The sequence below is a fragment of the Eretmochelys imbricata genome, chromosome 7, assembly GCF_965152235.1.
Source record: "Eretmochelys imbricata isolate rEreImb1 chromosome 7, rEreImb1.hap1, whole genome shotgun sequence".
In the NCBI taxonomy this organism is placed as follows: Eukaryota; Metazoa; Chordata; order Testudines; family Cheloniidae; genus Eretmochelys; species Eretmochelys imbricata.
Window position 1 is genome coordinate 4394745 of NC_135578.1, and position 19994 is coordinate 4414738.

General features: G+C 41.9%; 1 protein-coding gene across 3 annotated transcripts in view; it reads left to right on the forward strand.

The window, feature by feature from the left end:
* Positions 1-19994, forward strand: part of PTPRG (protein tyrosine phosphatase receptor type G) — a 621190-nt gene that overhangs the window by 316114 nt on the left and 285082 nt on the right. For all 3 annotated transcript variants that reach the window (XM_077822059.1, XM_077822061.1, XM_077822060.1), the window contains exon 3: positions 18173-18352. In XM_077822059.1, the coding sequence (XP_077678185.1) occupies positions 18173-18352 (180 nt within the window). The remainder of the gene's footprint in view (positions 1-18172; positions 18353-19994) is intronic.

Below are 19994 nucleotides of genomic sequence, written 5' to 3' on the forward strand. Positions count from 1 at the left end.
CTGCTTGAGAACGGGTGAAAATAGCACATGCCAATCCCAGAGAATTATATCTGTCTCAGATCTAATGCTTTTCTCACAAGCAAAGAGGGAAGCCGTGGTATCCATGAGAAATATCCTGTTATAAGAGAATCAGTGGACCCGCAGTCTTTTAAATCCAGCTAAGTGTTGTCACAAAAAAGAAAGTCAAATGTATTTTGGGATAAGGAAGGAAAACACAAAGCATTTTCTGGACAGAGTTGAGCAACCTCTATGCTAGATGTGCCAGGCCCAGGCAGAGAGGGGAAAAAAGAACAAAAAGTCTGAATATCCATGAATTCAAAGGTTTCAGAGTAGCAACCGTGTTAGTCTGTATTCGCAAAAAGAAAAGGAGTATTTGTGGCACCTTAGAGACTAACAAATTTATTTGAGGATAAGCTTTCGTGAGCTACAGCTCACTTCATCGGATGCATTCAGCTGTAGCTCACGAAAGTTTATGCTCAAATAAATTTGTTAGTGTCTAAGGTGCCACAAGTACTCCTTTTCTTTTTTCATGAATTCAAAGCAATTTTTTGTTTAGGAGGAATAGTTACTTTGTAGAGACTGCCGCTTTCATTATTTTAGGCCATCAGGGCCACGTATCCTTTCAAGCTAGAATTCAGCAACAGTTTTGTCACCAAAAGGTGAACTTGTGGCCAGTAATATTAATGTTGTGAACAGGCCTTTATATTATTGGCCAAGTTTCTGCTTTTAGTCTAATATTTTGAAATCCTGTTTTCTCCTGCCCCCAACAAGAATTTAGAAAATAAAGGGAAGGGTGGCGTAAAGTAAATAACTGGATCATTCTTTCCTGTATAATGTCCAAACTGCTAGACATGTATATCTTAGACCAGGTTCATAGATTCAAAGGCCAGAAGGGGCCATTGTGATCATTTATAGAACACAGGCCAGAGAACTTCCCCAAAATAATTCCTAGAGCAGAGCTTTGAGCAGGCTGGTGCAATCTGCTGTATTTACTAATGATTTAAAAGTTTAAAGTGCCAGTTTGGTACATGCCCTGATCAGAATGGCAATCCATGAATCTTCCCATAACCTTTGTATCCTTAGGGTGACGTTCTGGCCTCATTGAAGCCAATGGGAGTTTTGTCATTGACTTTAGTGGGGTCAGAATTTCACCTTTTGGTCTTGCCAACATGCGATGGAGAGCATGCCAGGAGACCCCAATGCCTATGAAGAGCTCATTGGCTGAAATGGGTCTCTGTGCAGTCACATGGGTTCATCCATTTGCAGCTCAGGCCGTAGGCTCTGATCCTACAAACAGGTAAGCACATAATGTCACTTTACTCAAGTGAGTAGTCCCCTTGACTTCAGTGGCATTATGCAAATACTTCAGGTGCATTAGTGTTTAAAGGATCTGGGTCTTAGTAAGTACATTTCTTTTTTCTTTTTATTTCTTTTCTTTTTTTTTTTTTTGGTAAGGAAGTCTTAGTATCATCAAAAGACATTGTACTGCACTCTTGAGTTTAAAATATCAAATTGCCCCTCATTTAAATAGAAGTTGATATGTCCTGTCCTTTGTCTCTCTAGACACCGATAAAATCAATAATTCTGCATTCAAGTGAGGCCCTTTCTTGTCTGCCTTGCTTTTAGTCATTTTTCTTCTCTATTCTGCAGATCTTGTGTCTGTCCTTATGTCACATCTTTGTAAGTGCAACTCAAGTCTGATTCCTATGTTTTCATCCTTTCAGTGATACATTTTTCACTCTTTGCCCATTCTCCACCCCCCCGCCCCACCCCGAACTAGTTTATTGCATTTTGAGCAAAATTAACCATAAAGGTGACTCTATTCCAGTAAGCAGTTCCTATTGGCACAATCAGCGTGGTGCATGTTAACAAATCCCTCCCTATTGTATCAGAAAGAGGTGCACTTTTCCTAAGTAGCATTTTGTTATGAAGTTCGTCGGACTGAAAATGTGTTGCAAGCTGAACTACCTGCTGGTGAATTTTTCTATGCCAAGTAAAGTGTCAGAAGCTAGTGGAGCATAGTAAGTTAATTACTTGTGTGCACTCTGTGAAGCAAAAGCAAACAGCAAGGCACCAGTGATACGAAGAATGAGACTTCATTTCAGTCTCCAGAGATGGCGTTAATGAATCCGCTCAATCAGCAGGGAATTGGTAATGTAGATAAGACCAGGTATGGCCGTGTACTGATATGAAGATTACTCCCTCAACCAAAACGTTGTTTTTAGCGAGGGTCTGCTAATATTAAGTAGTTTTTCCAAAAGCACTGTTGAGATAAAATGACAGCCTGAATAATTATGACTGTCTTGAAAAGACATGATGATGATGATCTTTTAATGTGCTCTGCAAACACTATATAAATCCAATATCTTACAGATTTAACACAAGCTCACTGATACACTATCGATTTCGTCTGATAGTATAGGTCACTTGGGGCTGCCCTGATGGTGCCATGACTACACAGCATAAGAGATACATGTTCAAGGCTAACCCCCTGGCGCTTGTACCCGAGGCCAGTAGCGGCAGGGAACACTGTGCGAGAGCACGCTACCTTGGTGCGTGACTGTCCTCACTGGCCAAGATAGAAAGACCCTGCAGTAGCACAGGGCATTGCCAGCCCTTCAAATTGCAGAGTTTGTGCTGCCCTTTGAGCCAGATGATGGTCTCCGCTTACACCAGGGTCAATGTAGAGCAGTGCACCAGCCTGTGGCCCAGACACCTGTTGTGGCCATCAAGGGTGACTGTCTTAAGGAGAAAGTGTCTATTTGATTACCCATTAAAAGAGTGCATACTGGCCAGCGTTTGAATCTGCCCTTTCATAGGGGGTGCAGTCTCCCCAGCTGCCTTCCATGGCTCCCCCTGCAGTCCCAGGGGGAGCTAGAAGTCCTCTGTGCAGCTATGGTCCTTTCCTTGCAGTAGCTGCTTAGCAGCTCTCCACATGTCCACCTGCTGCATTGCAGAAGAGGGAGGAAAGAGTAGCTCTGGTAACCCCATCACCTGCTTCCCTGCTGAACTGATGGGCTTCAGGGAGACCAGGGTAGAAGGTGGACTGGTTCTGCTTGAACCTTGGGGAGCTCCTAGTACCGCATGGCCCCCCTTCCTCAGTCACCCAGGGCAGACAAGGGGAAAGAAAAAATGGTGCTGAGAACCAACAACTAATTATGGCTCCCTGATTCTCTGCCTCAGCCCAGGTTAGAGCAGCCTCCATGCTGCTTTAACTTGCGCAGGGACCATGTGCCATCTGGGGATAGCCAGAGTGCAGCAAACTCCAGCTATTCTCCCTCCTTGCCCATGCTGGGGAATCCCAAGCAGGGGAGTTGCATATGGTTTCTGGTTGGTTTGCATTGTATGAGTGGCACGAAGGGAGAAGAACGGGGCAGGGAATCTTGCAATAAGTATTGATGGTGGCTGCTCAATCGGTTTTATGTACTGTATTGAGCCCTCAGACTGAGAAAATTGCTTTAGTGCAGAGGTGGGCAAACTTTTAGGCCCAAGGGCCACATCTGGGTATGGAAATTGTATGGCGGGCCATGAATGCTCGTAAAATTGGGGGTTGTGGTGCGGGAGGGGGTGAGAGCTCCGGCTGGGGTTGCGGGCTCTGCGGTGGGGCCAGAAATGAGGAGTTCAGAGTGCGGGAGGAGGCTCCAGGCTGGGACTGGGGTTGAGAGTGCTGGGGGGAGTGAGGGCTCCGACTGGGGGTGTGGGATGAGGCTGGAGATGAGCAGTTTGGGGTTCAGGAGGGTGCTCTGGGCTGGGATCAAGGGCTTCAGAGAGCAGGAGGGGGATCAGGGCTGGGGCAGGAGGTTGGGGTGTGGGAGGAAGTCACGGGTGCAGGCTATGGGCAGCGCTTACCTCAAGCAGCTCCCGGAAGCACCAGCATGTCCCCTCTCCAGCTCCTATGTGGAGGCGTGGCGCTGGCCAGACAGCTCTGCACACTGCCCTGTCCTCTGGTACCGCCCCTGCAGCTCCCATTGGCTGTGGTTCCTGGCCAGTGGGAGCTGCAGAGCTGGCAGTTGGGGCAGGGGCAGTGGCAGTGTGCAGAGCCCCCTGGCTGCCCCTACGCATAGGAGCTGGAGGGGGTACATGCTGCAGCTTCTGGGAGCTGTGTGGAGCCGGTCAAGCCCTTGACTCTGCTCCCCAGCTGGAGCACCAGAGCGGGGAAAGCCCCTGACCCTGCTCCCTGGCGGGAGCTCAAGGGCCAGATTGAAAGGTTGGATGGGCTGGATGCAGCCTGCAGGCTGTAGGTTGCCCACCCCTGCTCTAGAGTGAGTCACTGCTGATGTCACACGGATGTAAACTGAAATCAATGGAGTTTCCTCCGGATTCAGACAAGTGTTGCTGAGGGATACATTTAATCCAAGGGGTTCTAAAAATGGGATGTGGGCCTAGGCTGACAAGGTAGCTTGAAAGACTCAAACCCAGACCATGTGTGAACACTAAACCTGTGAACACTGCGGGTGCTTATGGTCCCCATGCCCTATGTCCTGCAGGGATGTGGTACATTGAGAGAATGCCCTACATTTATGTAACACTTTCCATCCACAGGTAGCCCAAATCACTTTACTGCTCTATATTTAGAAACCACTTCACCCACCACTGAGGACAAGAGTCTCAAACAAATTCATTAAAAGAGAAGAAAAAAGCATTAGCTCTGTTTTAATTCAAGCACCGGGTCATGTGGACAGCTTTTCAAAACCAATGCTGTGCAAAGAGAGACAGTTTTACTATGGTGACCTTGTCCAAGAAGAGTGGATCATGGGCTTTATTTATTTTCTGCTTATCCCCAAGTGAAACTGTTGATTTACTGACCGGTTGTTGAGCTTCCAGTTTATCAGCGTAATGTTTTTAACAATCAATTTAGCATTTGTTTTTTAAAATTATTATTGCTATTTATTTGCATTACAGATGTGCCCAGACAACCCAGCTGGTGATGAGGGCCCCACTGAGGCACTGTATTTAATAAAAGGACAGTCTCTGTCCTAAAGAGCTCACTGTCCATGCACATGATCAGACAACAGGTGGATGAAACAAACAAATGGAAGGGAATTCTCTTCATGCACTAATTGGATTTTCATACTTCATAGTGTGGAGCAGTATTAAGCAGACAGATTATCTTACAAACACCTTCTCTCCTATTTATGGTTGCTCAGACCACCTCTGCTCCCATTGGATGTCGACTGAGCTCCTAGTAGTTCATGACAGGGAAAAGTAATCTTACTCACTCGTCAGCCTGTGAGACGTGAGTCTCCCCCTGTCAGGGTTCCTTCCCCACTGTGAACTCTGAGGTACAGATGTAGGGACCCGCATGAAAGACCCCTAAGCTTATTTTTACCAGCTTAGGTTAAAAACTTTCCCAAGGCACAAACTTTGTCTTGTCCTTAAACAGTATGCTGCCACCACCAAATGATTTAGACAAAGAACAGGGAAAGGACCACTTGGAGTTCCTATTTCCCCAAAATATCCCCCCAAGCCCTACACCCCCCTTTCCTGGGGAGGCTTGAGAATAAACAAGATGAGCACAAATCAGCCTTGGATTTTTAAGACCCAGAAAACCCAATCAGATTCTTAAAAATCAGAACTTTATGAGAGGAACAAAAAAAAAAAAGATAAGAGAACAACTCTGTAAGATCAGAATGGAAGATAATCTTACAGGCAGTAATTCAAAACATAGAGAATCCCTCTAGGCAAAATCTTAAATTACAAAAAGACACAAAAACAGGAATACACATTTCCTCCAGCACAGCGAATTTACAAGCCAAAACAAAGAAAACCTAACGCATTTTCTAGCTAGATTACTTACTAACTTTACAGGAGTTGGAGGGCTTGCATCCTTGATCTGTTCCCGGCAGAGGTATCACACAGACAGACCAAAGCCTTTTTCCCTCCTCCAGATTTGAAAGTATCTTGTCCCCCCATTGGTCATTTTGGGTCAGGTGCCAGCGAGGTTACCGTAGCTTCTTAACCCTTTACAGGTGAAAGGATTTTGCCTCTGGCCAGGAGGGATTTTATAGCACTGTATACAGAAAGGTGGTTACCCTTCCTTTTATATTTATGACACCCCCCCTGCAGGATGTAGGCCAGTTTCAGCCCCAGCTGCTTAGACCAAGCTGTAGAGATGAGTATTTTAGCCCTAAAGGTCATAAATCTTAGAAATGTAGGATGGAAGGGGACCTCAGTAGGTCATCTCATCCCACCCACTGCACTGAGGCAAGACCTGGATTCAACCCCCAATGTGTGGGCCAAGATGGCAGCTGTTGCAAAAATGGAAATTTATCCAGGATTCAAACTGCTCTGGATCACAGGTGCACTAGTTGCTAAAAACTGACATTTTGTTAGATTGTTTGATGACAACCTGAAAGATTTTTCTAAAGCAGACATTTCCTGTGGAAGTTTCCATTTTGCCGAAAATGCTATTTCCACCAGCTCTCCCTTTGTAGCTTTTTAAACACATTGGCTTAAATTTTCAAAAGTGACTAATGATTATGGGTGCCTGACCTTACTTGACCTTTGAGTTTCAGAAAGTGCTCAGCACTGACTGTTTGAAAATCCAACCTTTTTAGGGGTCTTACTTTGGGCACTCAAAAATGGTGGCATCCCAAAAACACCGCTGAAAATTTAGGCCATTGAAAGTAGCATTTTGAAAATGGTAATTGAGAAACAGCTGAGGTATAAAACTATAAAATCAGTTCTCTTACATCACATATAGATTCAGTTACATCTCCTACATATGTCAGATTAAAGAAACCCTTAAAAAAAAAAAAAAAAGCCCTAAGGTGGGTATTGTGCTGTTGTCTTATTCTAATTCCTGCGGCTGTTACATTTATAGTGGGAAAATAGATTGAATGTTAATGATAGGTGAGTCTAGGGAGCATTTAGTATCATTAATTAAAAGCTGGCAATCACATGTAAGCCTTTTTGAGAACTATTTAATGTGCATATATTGAAGAGAGGTACAGCTGAATTGAATAATTGGTTGTTACAGGGACAACATTAAGTCTATAGGGTGGGCAAAACTGTTCCTAACTTAAAAGAATAGGATTGCTGTCGAATCAGGGTTTGTCAAATACTAATTATTCAGGATCCACAAGTGTTGTTGTGATATAGTTAAGCAATAAGGGCCAAATGTAGGGTGCAGCTCTTAATTAGTCAGATTAGGACAAGTAAGGGGTAATTAAGAGCCCAAGGTCAGGCCAACATTTAACAAGCAGTAGATCTTTATCTTCCTGTTTTGTTTATTTTTTTTAACCCACCTGCTACATGGTTGATTTTTCTGGTTTTGTAAATTTAAAAGCTAAGAAGCCAAAGCACCAAAAAGATAAAAATCATTCTTTTTTTAAAGCAGGTTTCCTTCGAAATCATGAGGGTTCCCATTCCACCATTGCTTTCAGCAGGGTTATATTGATGTAACTCCTCCCTGCCTCTGTTTATTCCCTTTATAGATTGGTCTGTGCTCTCAATCGATGTTTTATTAATCTACATCCTGCAAAAATTCAATAAAAATAGAAAGTTCTTGGAATGAAGTTTTTTAGTGCAGTTCCCAGAGCCGGGGCTCCAGGGAGGGGAAGGGCTCGAACTGGCTACTCATAAGTTGGCCAGGAGCCAACTGCAGCACTTTCTGTTCCCACAGCCCAGCCTGTATTGAAAATAATTAATTTACAGCAAGGTATCGTTTACATTAGCAGTTTTCATCATTGAGAGCAAGACTGCTAAGTGCGCTCCTTAGAGAAAATAGGTTTTCAAAGCTATTGTTCCAACACTAGAAAAAATCATTACAGTGTTTGGTTTTCCTTATGTGCACAGATCTAGAGATTGCAACTAAGCCTATGAGGGGACTATGTCTATGCACTAACATAGTGTTTTTCAGGTCCAGAGTGCTAAAAATGTTAGCCAGTCCTCACAACATCCCTCTATCTTATAGATAGAGAGAGACACTACAGCTGAGTGACTTGCCCACAATGCTAGAAAGGAGTCCTAGACAGCGGCAGGGTTAAATCACTGGGCAGGGTCCCGCTCTCATTACTCTTACCCGCACACTTGACTCATCACAGCAAGCCAGTGAGGTGCTCTCCAGCCCAGCAAGGATCAATGCCATACCAGGATCTGTCTCAGGCCCTTGATTCAGGGTGCAATTTCTTGGTTAAATAGAAACTTAGGCAAAATAAAGTAGTTTCTGTGCCCAACATGGGCCACAGTTCCCACAGGCTTTCCCCCTCTCCTCGCTCAGCCAGTTTCCTGGTGCAGGGACTCCTGCAAGAGGCTTTCTACTCCCTGTCGTTCTCATTACCCAGGCAATCTGCCCAGAGTCACCGAATAGCGGCGTGCTTCCTCTGCTCCAGGACCTCACCATAAAAGCTCCCTGCCGATCCCGAGCTCAGCTAAGCTCTTTCTGGCCTTTATAAGGATCGGTTGCTCTTTAGGCCATAATCATCTGACCTTGAGTCCCCACAGCCTCAGGTGGGAGGCAGCTTTGGACCAACTGGTTATTTGTTTTTTGTAACTGTTTGTCTTGTGTTCTTCTACTCTACACTCTTTGGGGCAGGAACTCTTTGCTATTCTCTGCTGTTCTGTGCCTAGCCCAAGGAGGTCTTCTGGCCAGGGCTTCTAGGCCACTACAGAGACACAAATACTAATACATTTGCTTTCAAGGCCCAGGAACACAGCTATCATCCTTCCAGAGAAAGGGGACAAAACGGGGGACTCTGTTTGGAGCCTGCTAGGGATCATTGCTAGGTAGTCAATATGTGAGGCACTATCACCTTGCATGTACACAGTATTCTATCTCCGCAGCACTTCCCTACGCTACCTGCTGAAGGAATACATGTCCAAACTCATCAATTAAACCTAGGTCTTCCCTGCAGCAATGCAAAGCCGTATCACTGAGCCACTGTTCTGACTCACAGTGCACCTTTATATAGTAATTTTCATTACGATTTATGTGTAATCGTATTTTAAGAAAATGTATCTAATATGATATTTTTAAAAAAGCATATTGGTCTTTTTTCCTATGGGCTTTTTACTCAGCTTGCATAGAAGTAAATTTATACTTTCACCATATAAATTAATCTTGTATTTTCTCCTCATACTGTAAATTATCACCTCATTCATGAAATGCAGCTCAGTGATGGGCAGTTTTTAAAAGGCCACAGAGGCAGACAGTTATACAGTGAATTGTGTGAGATGTCAGATAAAATGTGTTAAAAATGCAGCAAATTATGAAAAATAGAGGATGTAAATTGTATTCTCAGTCACTGGCTACCTATAGGCACATTCTATGTAATAACTTATTCTCCTACTCCATAAGTTCTGCATATTAATTTTATTGATACTGTTGTGCTGCGTGTTACATACGATGCAAGTATTGCTGAAATATTGCAGAAAGGTAAGGAACTCGCAAAGACATCAGTCATATCTTTCAGCAGTTTAATGCCAGTCACTCCCCTTATTTTTAAAAAAAGCAATTTATCCACTCCACCTACGCTAATGCCATTTTCCTGTTTATAGTGGTAAATTATTTAGATCATGAATGCTAAATATTAGAATGTTTATATAAAAAGCTTGTTTTGCTAATGATGGTAATTCCACTTTGCTACAAGCTTCCTGCACCATTTGTCTTAAGTTCTTGATGTTTTCTAATGTTGGCTATTTATTATACATTTGTGCCCTTGGCAGATGATCAGTACCATTGGAGCTTCATATAAGATTCATGAGAGTTTCATACAACATTCAAGAACAAAATTAGAATTTTGAAATTATATATGTATGTGAATATGCTTATATACACATCACGTGTGTAATATGTATATATATATATATATTTATAATGTATATTTGTGTTGAGAATACAAGGAAAGAGAAAATATGTATGTTAGCAAGTTTTCTGCCAAAAGCAATTGTGAAACAATTTAAGGTTGTCATTAAAGAATGTAACAACAATAATTCTTCGCAACTATGACTGAGAAAATACAAATTTTAGATTAACATTTCAGAGGTGAATCACTCTGGCTTCAGGTTTAAAAGTTACAAACAACACAGGGAAACATGCATCTAGGAGCGTGGCTTGAGGCTCTTATTTTTGCAAATCTCTTACTTATGTGATTAAACATGGCGGAAGTGATTAATCACTGACAGAATAAATCTTTTTTTAGGCATGCTTTTCTGTTAAAAAATAAAATATTTAGACATTCCCTCTAGGTATGCTGGGAATAAATAGTTATGATTATTAACATTGTGATTGGCTAACAATTGTTAAAAGATTAATACTTCAAGTTTGTCTGTTCACCAGTCCAAACCTTCTTACTCTGTTACCCAGCAACCTTTTGATTATGAAGGACCCTGCTAGAGTTTACATGCCAAGGACTGCAATTGCAAATACCTCTCAGTGGATCTTGTCCTTGGTAGATGTTTCCTTCAGTTCTGTTATTCTCAAAGAACTGCCATCAATTGTTTGTTGTTCTTGCTCTCCATGAGCCCCTATCTGTACTGAGCTTGCAAAACCAAAAAGATGATGCTTATAACCTTGTTTAGGCCTCTGAGTGCAACTCTCCAGCATCTTGCTCTTGGTATTAGGTCTCTCATTTTTCAAGCAGTAATTGGAATTTTCTGCAAGCGTGAGCCTCTCATGTTAAACAGAGTGATGACAGAGAATAATAAAATGAAAAGCCCTTTTCCCCTCAGGGTAGGAAATCCTTGGATCTTTGTTCAAACCAGCATTGTGATCTCTAACTACTTCCCTCTGTTTCTCCATCTTTTGGAGCTCGATACATTCTTTTTAGAACAACACAGGATAATTTCAGCAATTTCTCTACCAGTATAATAATTCAAACAACTCAACTGCTTCTTCTGTGATGGAAAGGCCTCTGAAAGATGCCACTGATTGTATCAAGGCTTCCAGGGATTTTTATACTTTTTACCCCTGCAGTCTCATGACAAATTACTTAGCAAGAGATAAGTCAGTCACTCAAAGTGTTCTTTCTTGCCTAATGTCTAAATGCCATCTTCCGGATTCATCTTGACTGCTTTCCTCTATACCTTCTTCAGTGGAGAGACTCAGGGTGCTGTGAATCAGCTGGTCCTATCTCCTGATTTAACCCTTTCAATTTGAGCGCCTCCTTCTTTAGGTGCTTTCCTAACCTTAGCATCACAAGGGCTTTTAAATTGCTACATTTATGGGGAAGTCTTGAATTATGTAGTCAAGTAGTATGTTTGAACCCTTTCTCCCAGTGAAGTGTTAAGACTGGGATTTCCAAAGGAACTTAAAAGTCTGCAGCTCCCATTGATTTCAGTGGTATTTGGGGGCCTAACTCACTTATGCCCTTTTAAAAATCCCAACCTCTAAGTAGAAAGTGTAACCGTGGAATTTAGAATTGGCACCAACTTCTTCATTATTCCTCAAGGTTATAGGAGGGTGCAAAGTTTACTTGATAGTAGGTAAGATTCTGAATCATATTTCATAAAGAGAGCTGGTACTTGCTGGGACAGGAGAATTATGGCAAGGGCGCTGATGTGGAGCTTTGGTGATTTAAGCCAGCAGCCTTGTTCAACAAAACTGTTAGTGTCCTTGGGCAGATCATATCTGCAAGTTTATGGGAAGGAGCAGTGCCTCTTTATTCCTTGCCCTGCCAGACTAGCAAGAGTCCTTACTTACTTCTGTCCCTGCGACAGCCTTGAGTCTGAGTATGCTGCTGACACGCAGCCATGAGCTGGTAAACAGCTTTTTTTGTTGAGAGACTGGTTCTTCCCATCAATCCCTAATAGTTGGTTTGGTGTTGACACTAAAAGAGACGTGGGATTCTTCCCTGCTAACCTCACTTGGATTGGAAGCTATCATGCCTTCACACATCAATGGTCCTATTTTCAAAAGTACCTAAATCATGTAGGAGCCTAGATCCTATTGACTTAGGCTCTTAATAGTCTCCTTAATCACCAATGCATTTCTGAAATTTGTACTCCCTCTAGTTGTTGTTTAAGCAGGCTTAAACCTCGTAGGAGGACTACCCAATGCCAAATGCCACTAGCAGCCTGCCTCCAGCCCAGCGAGAACAGGAACCTGACTGTTTTCACACAATCTGGGCGTGCTAATTCTTGTAGATTGTGCCTTCATATGATGACAGTCCAGATTTGTTTTTTCTCTGCTCTGAAAAGCCAGACAAACTAGTTGAGCAATAGAGCTGGCTGGATATGGGTCAATGAAAAGAAGGGCAGGTTAGGAGGAATGAGAGGTACATATCTACCCCCACCACCAGTTTTTGATGGTTCTGTTGATATCTGCCTTGTACAGCTGTATGTTTCATATACTATCACTCCTGGTCTGTACTGTTACTGATGAGTGGTATCCTGCAGGGATGGGATAGGTATCCCTACCATGTGATCAAAGTAATTGAGCCTCAGGCTGTTGCTGAAGCCTAATTATAGAAATGTTAGGTCACTTTGCAAATGTCACTCCCATTTGCTATTGGAAATGAAGGATGTGTTAGGAGTCAAGGCAGTTGAGTGCTCTAACTGAGATTGTTGTGTAAGTGGGATCAAAAATTGGCCCATTGTGTGCCAGATCCGGGACTCAGAGTGAGATGACTAATGTCTAAGTGCAAGGAAAGTGAGATCTAGAAAAATAAATGTCATATTCTATCTTTATTTTCAACTTGTAAATGAATGATCAGCATAAGATAACTTGTAATTGGTGAACATCCACCAAACCACGTGTCAAATTTTAAGTGTGTTGTTATGTAAAGAAATTTATGAAGACCACAACTTTACATAAAGATAACTGAGCCGGTAATTGGAAAGTTAATGGAAATGAGGGAAATTTCAAAGTTGGAATATAAATGCAGCTTTAAAAAGTTATATTTTTAAACAATAGTTTAATGAAGGAAAAATAAATACATTTGACTGAGTAAAAAAATCCATGAAAGTTTATATCAGCTTTAATTAGATTTTGGCTGAATTCATTATTTTTAATGGTTTTTCATTAGTGAAGCATAGTCATTATTTCGGATGTACAGTAGCAGGAAGAAAAACAAGGTAATTTTGGATTCTATTTAAAGAACAGCTTATATATTAAAAGACTATTAATAAAAATCCTCCAGTAGCTGACAGAAAATTTTAGCATAAGAAAAGATTTTAGAGCTTCTGGTTGAACGAGGAATATTTCCTCTTCCTGAGGAAAACTTGATGTTCATTACGGAACCTAGCTAGGAAGCGACAAGTAGTTTCTGATGAGCATAAATGAAAGAAACCCTGACTGTTACGTGTTGCTTAAGATGCCTGAATTCATATGATGAAAGATGGTTGCACTCCTAAGATTACTGACCTAGGCTCTGAGCCCATACCACTAAAGTCAACAGGAGTTTTGCCATTAACTTCAATAGGAGTGTGGTCAAGTCACTGGAGACCAATCATGCAAAATTAGATTCTGAGGCTGCTGGCCCATGGAAGATCTGTAAACCTCTATAGCTCAGCAAACTCTTGAGCTGTCAGAGAGAGTACTAACCACCACATGATCCCGATTACAGCTATCCAGCGGCAGGAGGTGGAAAACAACTCTGCATGGGAGGAATTTCAAATCTTGGAGTTCCTGGGCCTTCCACAGGTAGCTGGTCTGTTTTGAAGGTCAGCTCAGGAGAGGAAAACAGGGCCGGAAGGCTTGACAACTCTGTCTATAAGGCAGTCAGTCAGAGAACGCAGGCCTCAGTGGGAAACTCTCAGTACAATGACTCGTAAGAGCGGGAAGCCTTCCCAATGATGCAAAATAAATGGGGTGAAACCATGCAAGTCTCTGTTCTTGATTCCTGTCCCCCGACCTCACCCAATGGTGACCCATCTACCTCCTATGTGAACAGTTACCCAATCCTGATCCTCTTGTTCCTACTCCCCTTGACCCCCTGTTTCATTAGCCTGGGGGTTAATGCAGCCCTTGTACCATAGCACATGCCATTACTCTGTTATGTTTGTAGTGTGTTGCTCATTGGACTTATTAGCACAATATAGTGTAAAGGCTTATTCAGGTTAGATGGAGAGCTCCTCAGAGCAGGGGCATTCTCCTTGAGTGCTTGGAAAGTGCTTAGCACAGAATGGGTACTAACATTAATAACTAATGATGCTGAAGGTCACCACCGTGCAGGTCTATAATATTTCTTTGCAGATATTCCTTCTGACACTAGAACTCAAGGACAGGGGTGGTTGACATTTTATTATAATTCACATGTATTCCTGGAGTTTCCTGGGGAAGCTTGTATTGTTTGTGAGTAGAGGAGGGCTTCCAGTGTGTCAAGTTTTGAACACTGAATTATTTGTCAGCCATTAAAAGCCCAATACAAATTCAACCCAAATTTTACTTGATTAAAATGGCGATGCTTGTTGCTGATCAAATGAAATGCAAATAGTTTTACGTTTCTCTGTTTCAGACCAGTAAATGTCACACGCAAGATGCAGGGATTTTTTTTTACTAGGTTTAAGTTAAATGCAATCTTTATTTAGTGTCATGTTTTTATTTAAAAGCATTTATTTAAAGTTCTAAAAAACAAAGAATTCAATATAGCAGGACAGGTGCAACTGCGAATGATTAATGATATCATTCTCAGTACTTTATAAAGTGTCTAACACCGAAGAGATTTATACAGTGCAGAATGGCAATTGTGCTTTGATGTAGGGAATAGGTAATCAATACCTGCGAGCTTAGAAAGTGTTCTATTTCCTCCACTAATGATGTAGGTTTTTTGCAAGGCAAGGGTGTCTGGAGCATGAGACACTTAGAAGAAGAATTAATTTGAAATCTGTAGTGGAAGATCAGTTTCAATTAAAACTCCACTTGAATGTACATGGAAAAAAGCAAGCTGTTACACTTAAACCTTTTGATGGTTATGAGCGTATAAATAAATCTGTGTGGGCTAACCTCTTGATTACATTTTTACAGGGTGTTAAGCTAATTTTTCCTGAGTGTGAAGTATTATTTATTTACCCCGATTCTCAAAATCTAAAAGAAAAATGTGTCCCCTTTATTGTCTTTTCAAACTGTTCTGTAAAAATGGTATGGGGGACAACCTCAGCTGCTAAAACTTGGCATAGCTCCATTGAAATCAATGGGACTATGCTGCTTTACACCAACGGTGGGATCTGGCCCTACATTTCTCACTATCAACAATTGCTGGCATTATAGTGCCGATCATATTGTGTGTAGCAATTTGCATGCCACGCTTGCATGCAGTGAAAACGGTCAGTTAGTGGAACTAGAGCGTTTCAAAAAGTTCTGAAAGAAAATTAATGAAAAATCCCCAATTTAAAAAAATCCCATGGTGATTCTAAATAGCAAGTCTTAAACTTAGCCTTGTGACAGTAATATACAATGGCAGGACTCTCAACCACAGCACAGCTTTCAGTTGTGGGTTTGAATTGCTCAGTGTGTTATTGCATTACTTTTTTTTTTTAATAATTCAGCACCAGTATGGAAGCATTTTATGCATATAACAATAATACTACTACATAAAGATGCAGTTGCACTTCCATTAGTAAATCCTAAATTTAGATCCAAAGGGAGCTGGTAATTGTCTAGAAGGAGATTATCAATTATTAAAGCAATACAGAGAGGGTAAAATTTTTAAAATCCTGTAGACGATTTAGGAGCCCAAATCCTGCTTTCAGTTGTGACTTAGGTTCCCAGGGGAGTTAGGGACCTAAATATCTGTGAGCATCTAGGCCTTAGAAGCATAAATCTCATTGAAAGTCGATGGGACTTATGCTCCAAAGTGCCTAAGTCACTTTTAAAAATGGGACTTAGTTTTGCTGAGTCACTTAGGCACTTTGGAAAATTTTACTCATATGTCAAATCAAATAAACAAGACATTTTCTCTGCAAATTAGTCAACAGTTCTGATTTTTGAAAAGGTATGTGCCTTGCAAATGTCCATAAAGGAACAACCCTACAGTCCTTATTCAGGCAAATCTCCCACTGATTGCAATGGTCACCAAAGCATTGTGGGTGGGTGCAATGCGATCTCTCAGGCCTTCTTTGCCCCCAGCTGGAGGCATTGGCAATCTGACACCCGCCTGCTCAGGGACAACCCGCTCAGGCCAAGCTACCAACAAGACACAATCCTCCAGAGGCCAAGAAGGACCAGGAGGAGACAGTGACAAATTGGGATCCAGAAGGCCAGTTAAGAGGGCCTACATGCTTCTTCTCAAGAGCACTAAGTGAGACTGTGGCAGAGGAGGGGTGCCTCAGAACTAGCCCAGAATCCGAGGGCCTTAGCTTCAAGTACTTGCCTTTGATGTATGTTTGTTTGTTTGTAGGAGCAGCCCGTCAAATTCTGAGTTTGTTACTGTTTGACTCTTCAAAGACTGATACTGAGCTTACACTGTGGGCTACCACAACAGGTGAACTGAGGCAGCAAGTGCCTGCAGTGGCAAGCTTGGCCCAGCAGGGGGCACTGCATTGCAGCCCTGCGGGAGACGGTGGGGTTTTCAAAAGCTACTAATTCCTATTTGAGTGGTATAACTCCCATTGTCTTCAATGGAAGGACTGTTAGGCCCATGGTGAACACTTTGGAAATCCAGATCTTTGTCTGAATTTGTAACAATACCAACACGTGATAGCTTGAGAGTTATCTGCACTACTGGGCCTTTTGAAATGTAACACAAATTTCATTGCCATTTTAATGCAAACTTGCTTGTAGGCTATCTAAGTAGCCAACTAATACGCCACAAAACAGTTATGCATTAGAACACTTTTGATAAGGAAAGTCCCTCTAGAAACAGAACATGTTTAGGATTTAATAATTGAGTTCCCTTTAATTGGGAATTCATTTAAAGTGGCTTTACTAAGAGTATAAGCTGAAAATGATGGATGCCAGGCTGTGGCAGCTGTCTGGGGACTCCCAGGCCTGGGTTCAAGACCTGGGACATCACAACAGGACCATCCCCAGTTGTCCAGACCCAGCTTCTGACAGTCGGAAGTCTAGAGACACTCAAAAGCATGGTGTTGCATCGCTGCCCATCATAAAAGATTAGGGTTGGAAGAGACCTCAGGAGGTCATCTAGTCCAGCTCACTGTTCAAAGCAGGACCAACACCAACTAAATCATCCCACCAGGGCTTTTCAAGCTGGGCCTTAAAAACCTCTAAGGATGGAGATTCCACCACCTCCCTAGGGTAACCCATTCCAGTGCTTCACCACCCTCCTAGTGAAATAGTGTTTCCTAATATCCAACCTAGACCTCCCCCACTGCAACTTGATACCATTTCTCCTTGTTCTGTCATCTGCCACCCCTGAGAATAGCCAAGCTCCATCCTCTTTGGAACCCCCTTTCAGGTAATTATCTCACTTTACAAACTGTAAAAATCCCCTTCCTGCTGTATAAAAATAAAAATGGGGGGAGAGAGGATGGAGAAGTGTCAGTTCCTGGCACTGTTTCTGTGGTTGGCTAGCTATCCTATATCAAGCAAACACTGCTGTGCAAGGCAGTATGCAAGACACTGCTGATCTATCCATGGTGCATCACACTGCTACTATTTGACTTTGGGGGGAGATTTGGAAGAGTAATTTAATCAGCTGAGAAATTATGTGAAAACAAATTTGAGTAGTGAGAAAAATAAAAGCATGAAAAAGGACAAATGGTAGAAGACAGTTCTGTGCTGTTACTCTCCTCTACCATTTCTCCTTCCTGTAGTTTATTTTTTGTACTACCCAAGTTTGTTCACACTTAATTTCTCAGTTGATTTAAATGAAGTTCTCCCCCCGTTGCCTGCTTTTAGAACCTCAAATAAAATAGCAGTTATTTAAGGTCGTATTATCTTAACCTGTCACACAAACTAGAGTTAATGCCTTATTAGTATATTAATTATCTAACGCAAACAGGTAAGCTACATAACTTCCTACTCTTTCTCTAGCTATTTGAAAGTTCCTGTAACATCATACTGACTCATAAGTCGGTCATGAAAGGGTTGGTGAATTGCAGATAATTTTATAGAAGGGCAATTTAAAATGACAGTATTGTTGCTTATTGCAAGAAGCAAAATTTGAGCACTGTATAAAGTTAATGGATTTCAGTCTCTTCGTAGGTTGCATGCAGGAAATGTAGCAGCAGTGTAGTTACCTTGGGAACTAACATGCTTGCTGCCTTACTTAAGGATAGTCTTGTAACTGTTGGCCCATCAGAACAATAAGTTGTTGGTCTTTTCTTTTAACAGGTACTTATGGTCCTGAGCACTGGGTTACTTCAAGTGTGGACTGTGGAGGCGCTCACCAGTCTCCAGTAAACATCATAGACCATCAGGCACGTGTGGGAGATGAATATCAAGAATTACAGCTTGATGGTTTTGACAACGAATCCTCTAACAAGACATGGATGAAAAACACTGGGAAAACTGGTATGTTCTTTCCTGTTGGTCTCCGTAAGCCTGCCTTCAATCAATTAATAACTCAAGCCATAAATTTAAAAAACAAACAAACCCACAAAGACATCCCATTGTTCTGTTTAATCCTAACGTGAGAACTTCCCAATATAAGTTGCCAGGCCGCTATCTCTGCATTCTGTGCAGAATTAGTGCAGTAGATCAGTTTTTAACAGTTTTTTAAGTTCATCCCCCGTATAAACCATTTTCTTGGCAGCCAAATGAATATCACAGTAAAGACCTGTAACTCTCTGTGTGAGAGTTAGAAGGTGTAACCTTGAATTACCCGCTAAGGGAGGCTATAGCATCCAGTAGTGAAGAGTGCCAAAATGCAAGGCTCAAAGGTATTCTTGTGAATAAAAGAAAAGACTAGGAGGTAGGAGGTTCTCACGCAGAAAGGGCAATAGATGGGCAAAGTGATGTAGTAGTGATTAATATCTTGTGGATACTATTACAGCCCCGAATACTGCACTGTAACTGCACTTCTCTTCTGGCCCTTTTTTATAATTGTTTTATAAAAGAACAGTCTGAAGACGTTGCTTATTTGTACCAAAAATTCAATGGTTCACCTAAAGGTCAGGGTTAATTTATCTACAAAGTTATTTGCATTTGCTTGCACTTGAATACTGAAATTGTGAAAAGCAGAAATCATAAGGTCTGCCTCCTCAGTTGTCAAGGTCAAGAATTTTTAGGTAATTGAATTAAATCTATAATTAATTCAATTTTATTTATTAAATCTATTTTTAAATCCTTGTTAATATTCAACATGTGTCTCTGAAGTACTTTATATCATGTTTCTCTAGTTAAGGGTCTGCTCACATATGCAGTAGATGTCATACCTCAGGGGGTTGTAGCACAGACTCGGAGTACTTCCACTGAATTCACTGGGCTTTGGATCAGAGCCCTAGATACTAGCCACAGATCCATTTTGCCTCATTTATTGAATTCAGAATCCTTTGGCCTACATAGAGATTTTGAGACTTCCTCTAGTTAATGAAGGGTCCAGTGGCTAGGGTGCCAGCTGGGTTTGTAGGAAAATGGGGTTCATTTCTCTCCTCTGCCACAGACTTCCTATGTGACCCTAGGCAAGTCACTTAGCCTCCCAGTGCCTCAGTTCCCCATCTGTAAAACAGGGATAATAGCCCTGCCCTGCCACAGAGAGGTGTTGTGAGGATAAATACATTGAAGATTGGGAGGCACTCGGATACTTAGATGGTGGTAGAAACCATACAAGTACCTGAAGTATCAAAAATAGGACTGTATCTAATCAATCAGATTCTTTGTAAGAATATTACTATGACATTTGAAGGAAACCAGCAAAAGAATGGAAAGATAAACCATTCTAGAAAGCATCAGGTAGACAATGCCATGGCGGTGCTGTGTTCACACACGAACTCTGGATGGCCAGAGGTGAGAGGTGTTTCGGATGCATCTGCCAGTAAGGCCCTGTCCTAAGAGGTGAAGTTGAAGGGAGCGGAAGGTGCAGAATCAGGCCCCAGCGGGGAGGTAGCATATCAAACCAGTGGTGAGAGCAATCTGAGGTAGGACACCAAATACAGTCTTTGACAAGTGTTATTAAAATTTGTCTGGTATGGATTGGAGGAGAAAATAACTTCTG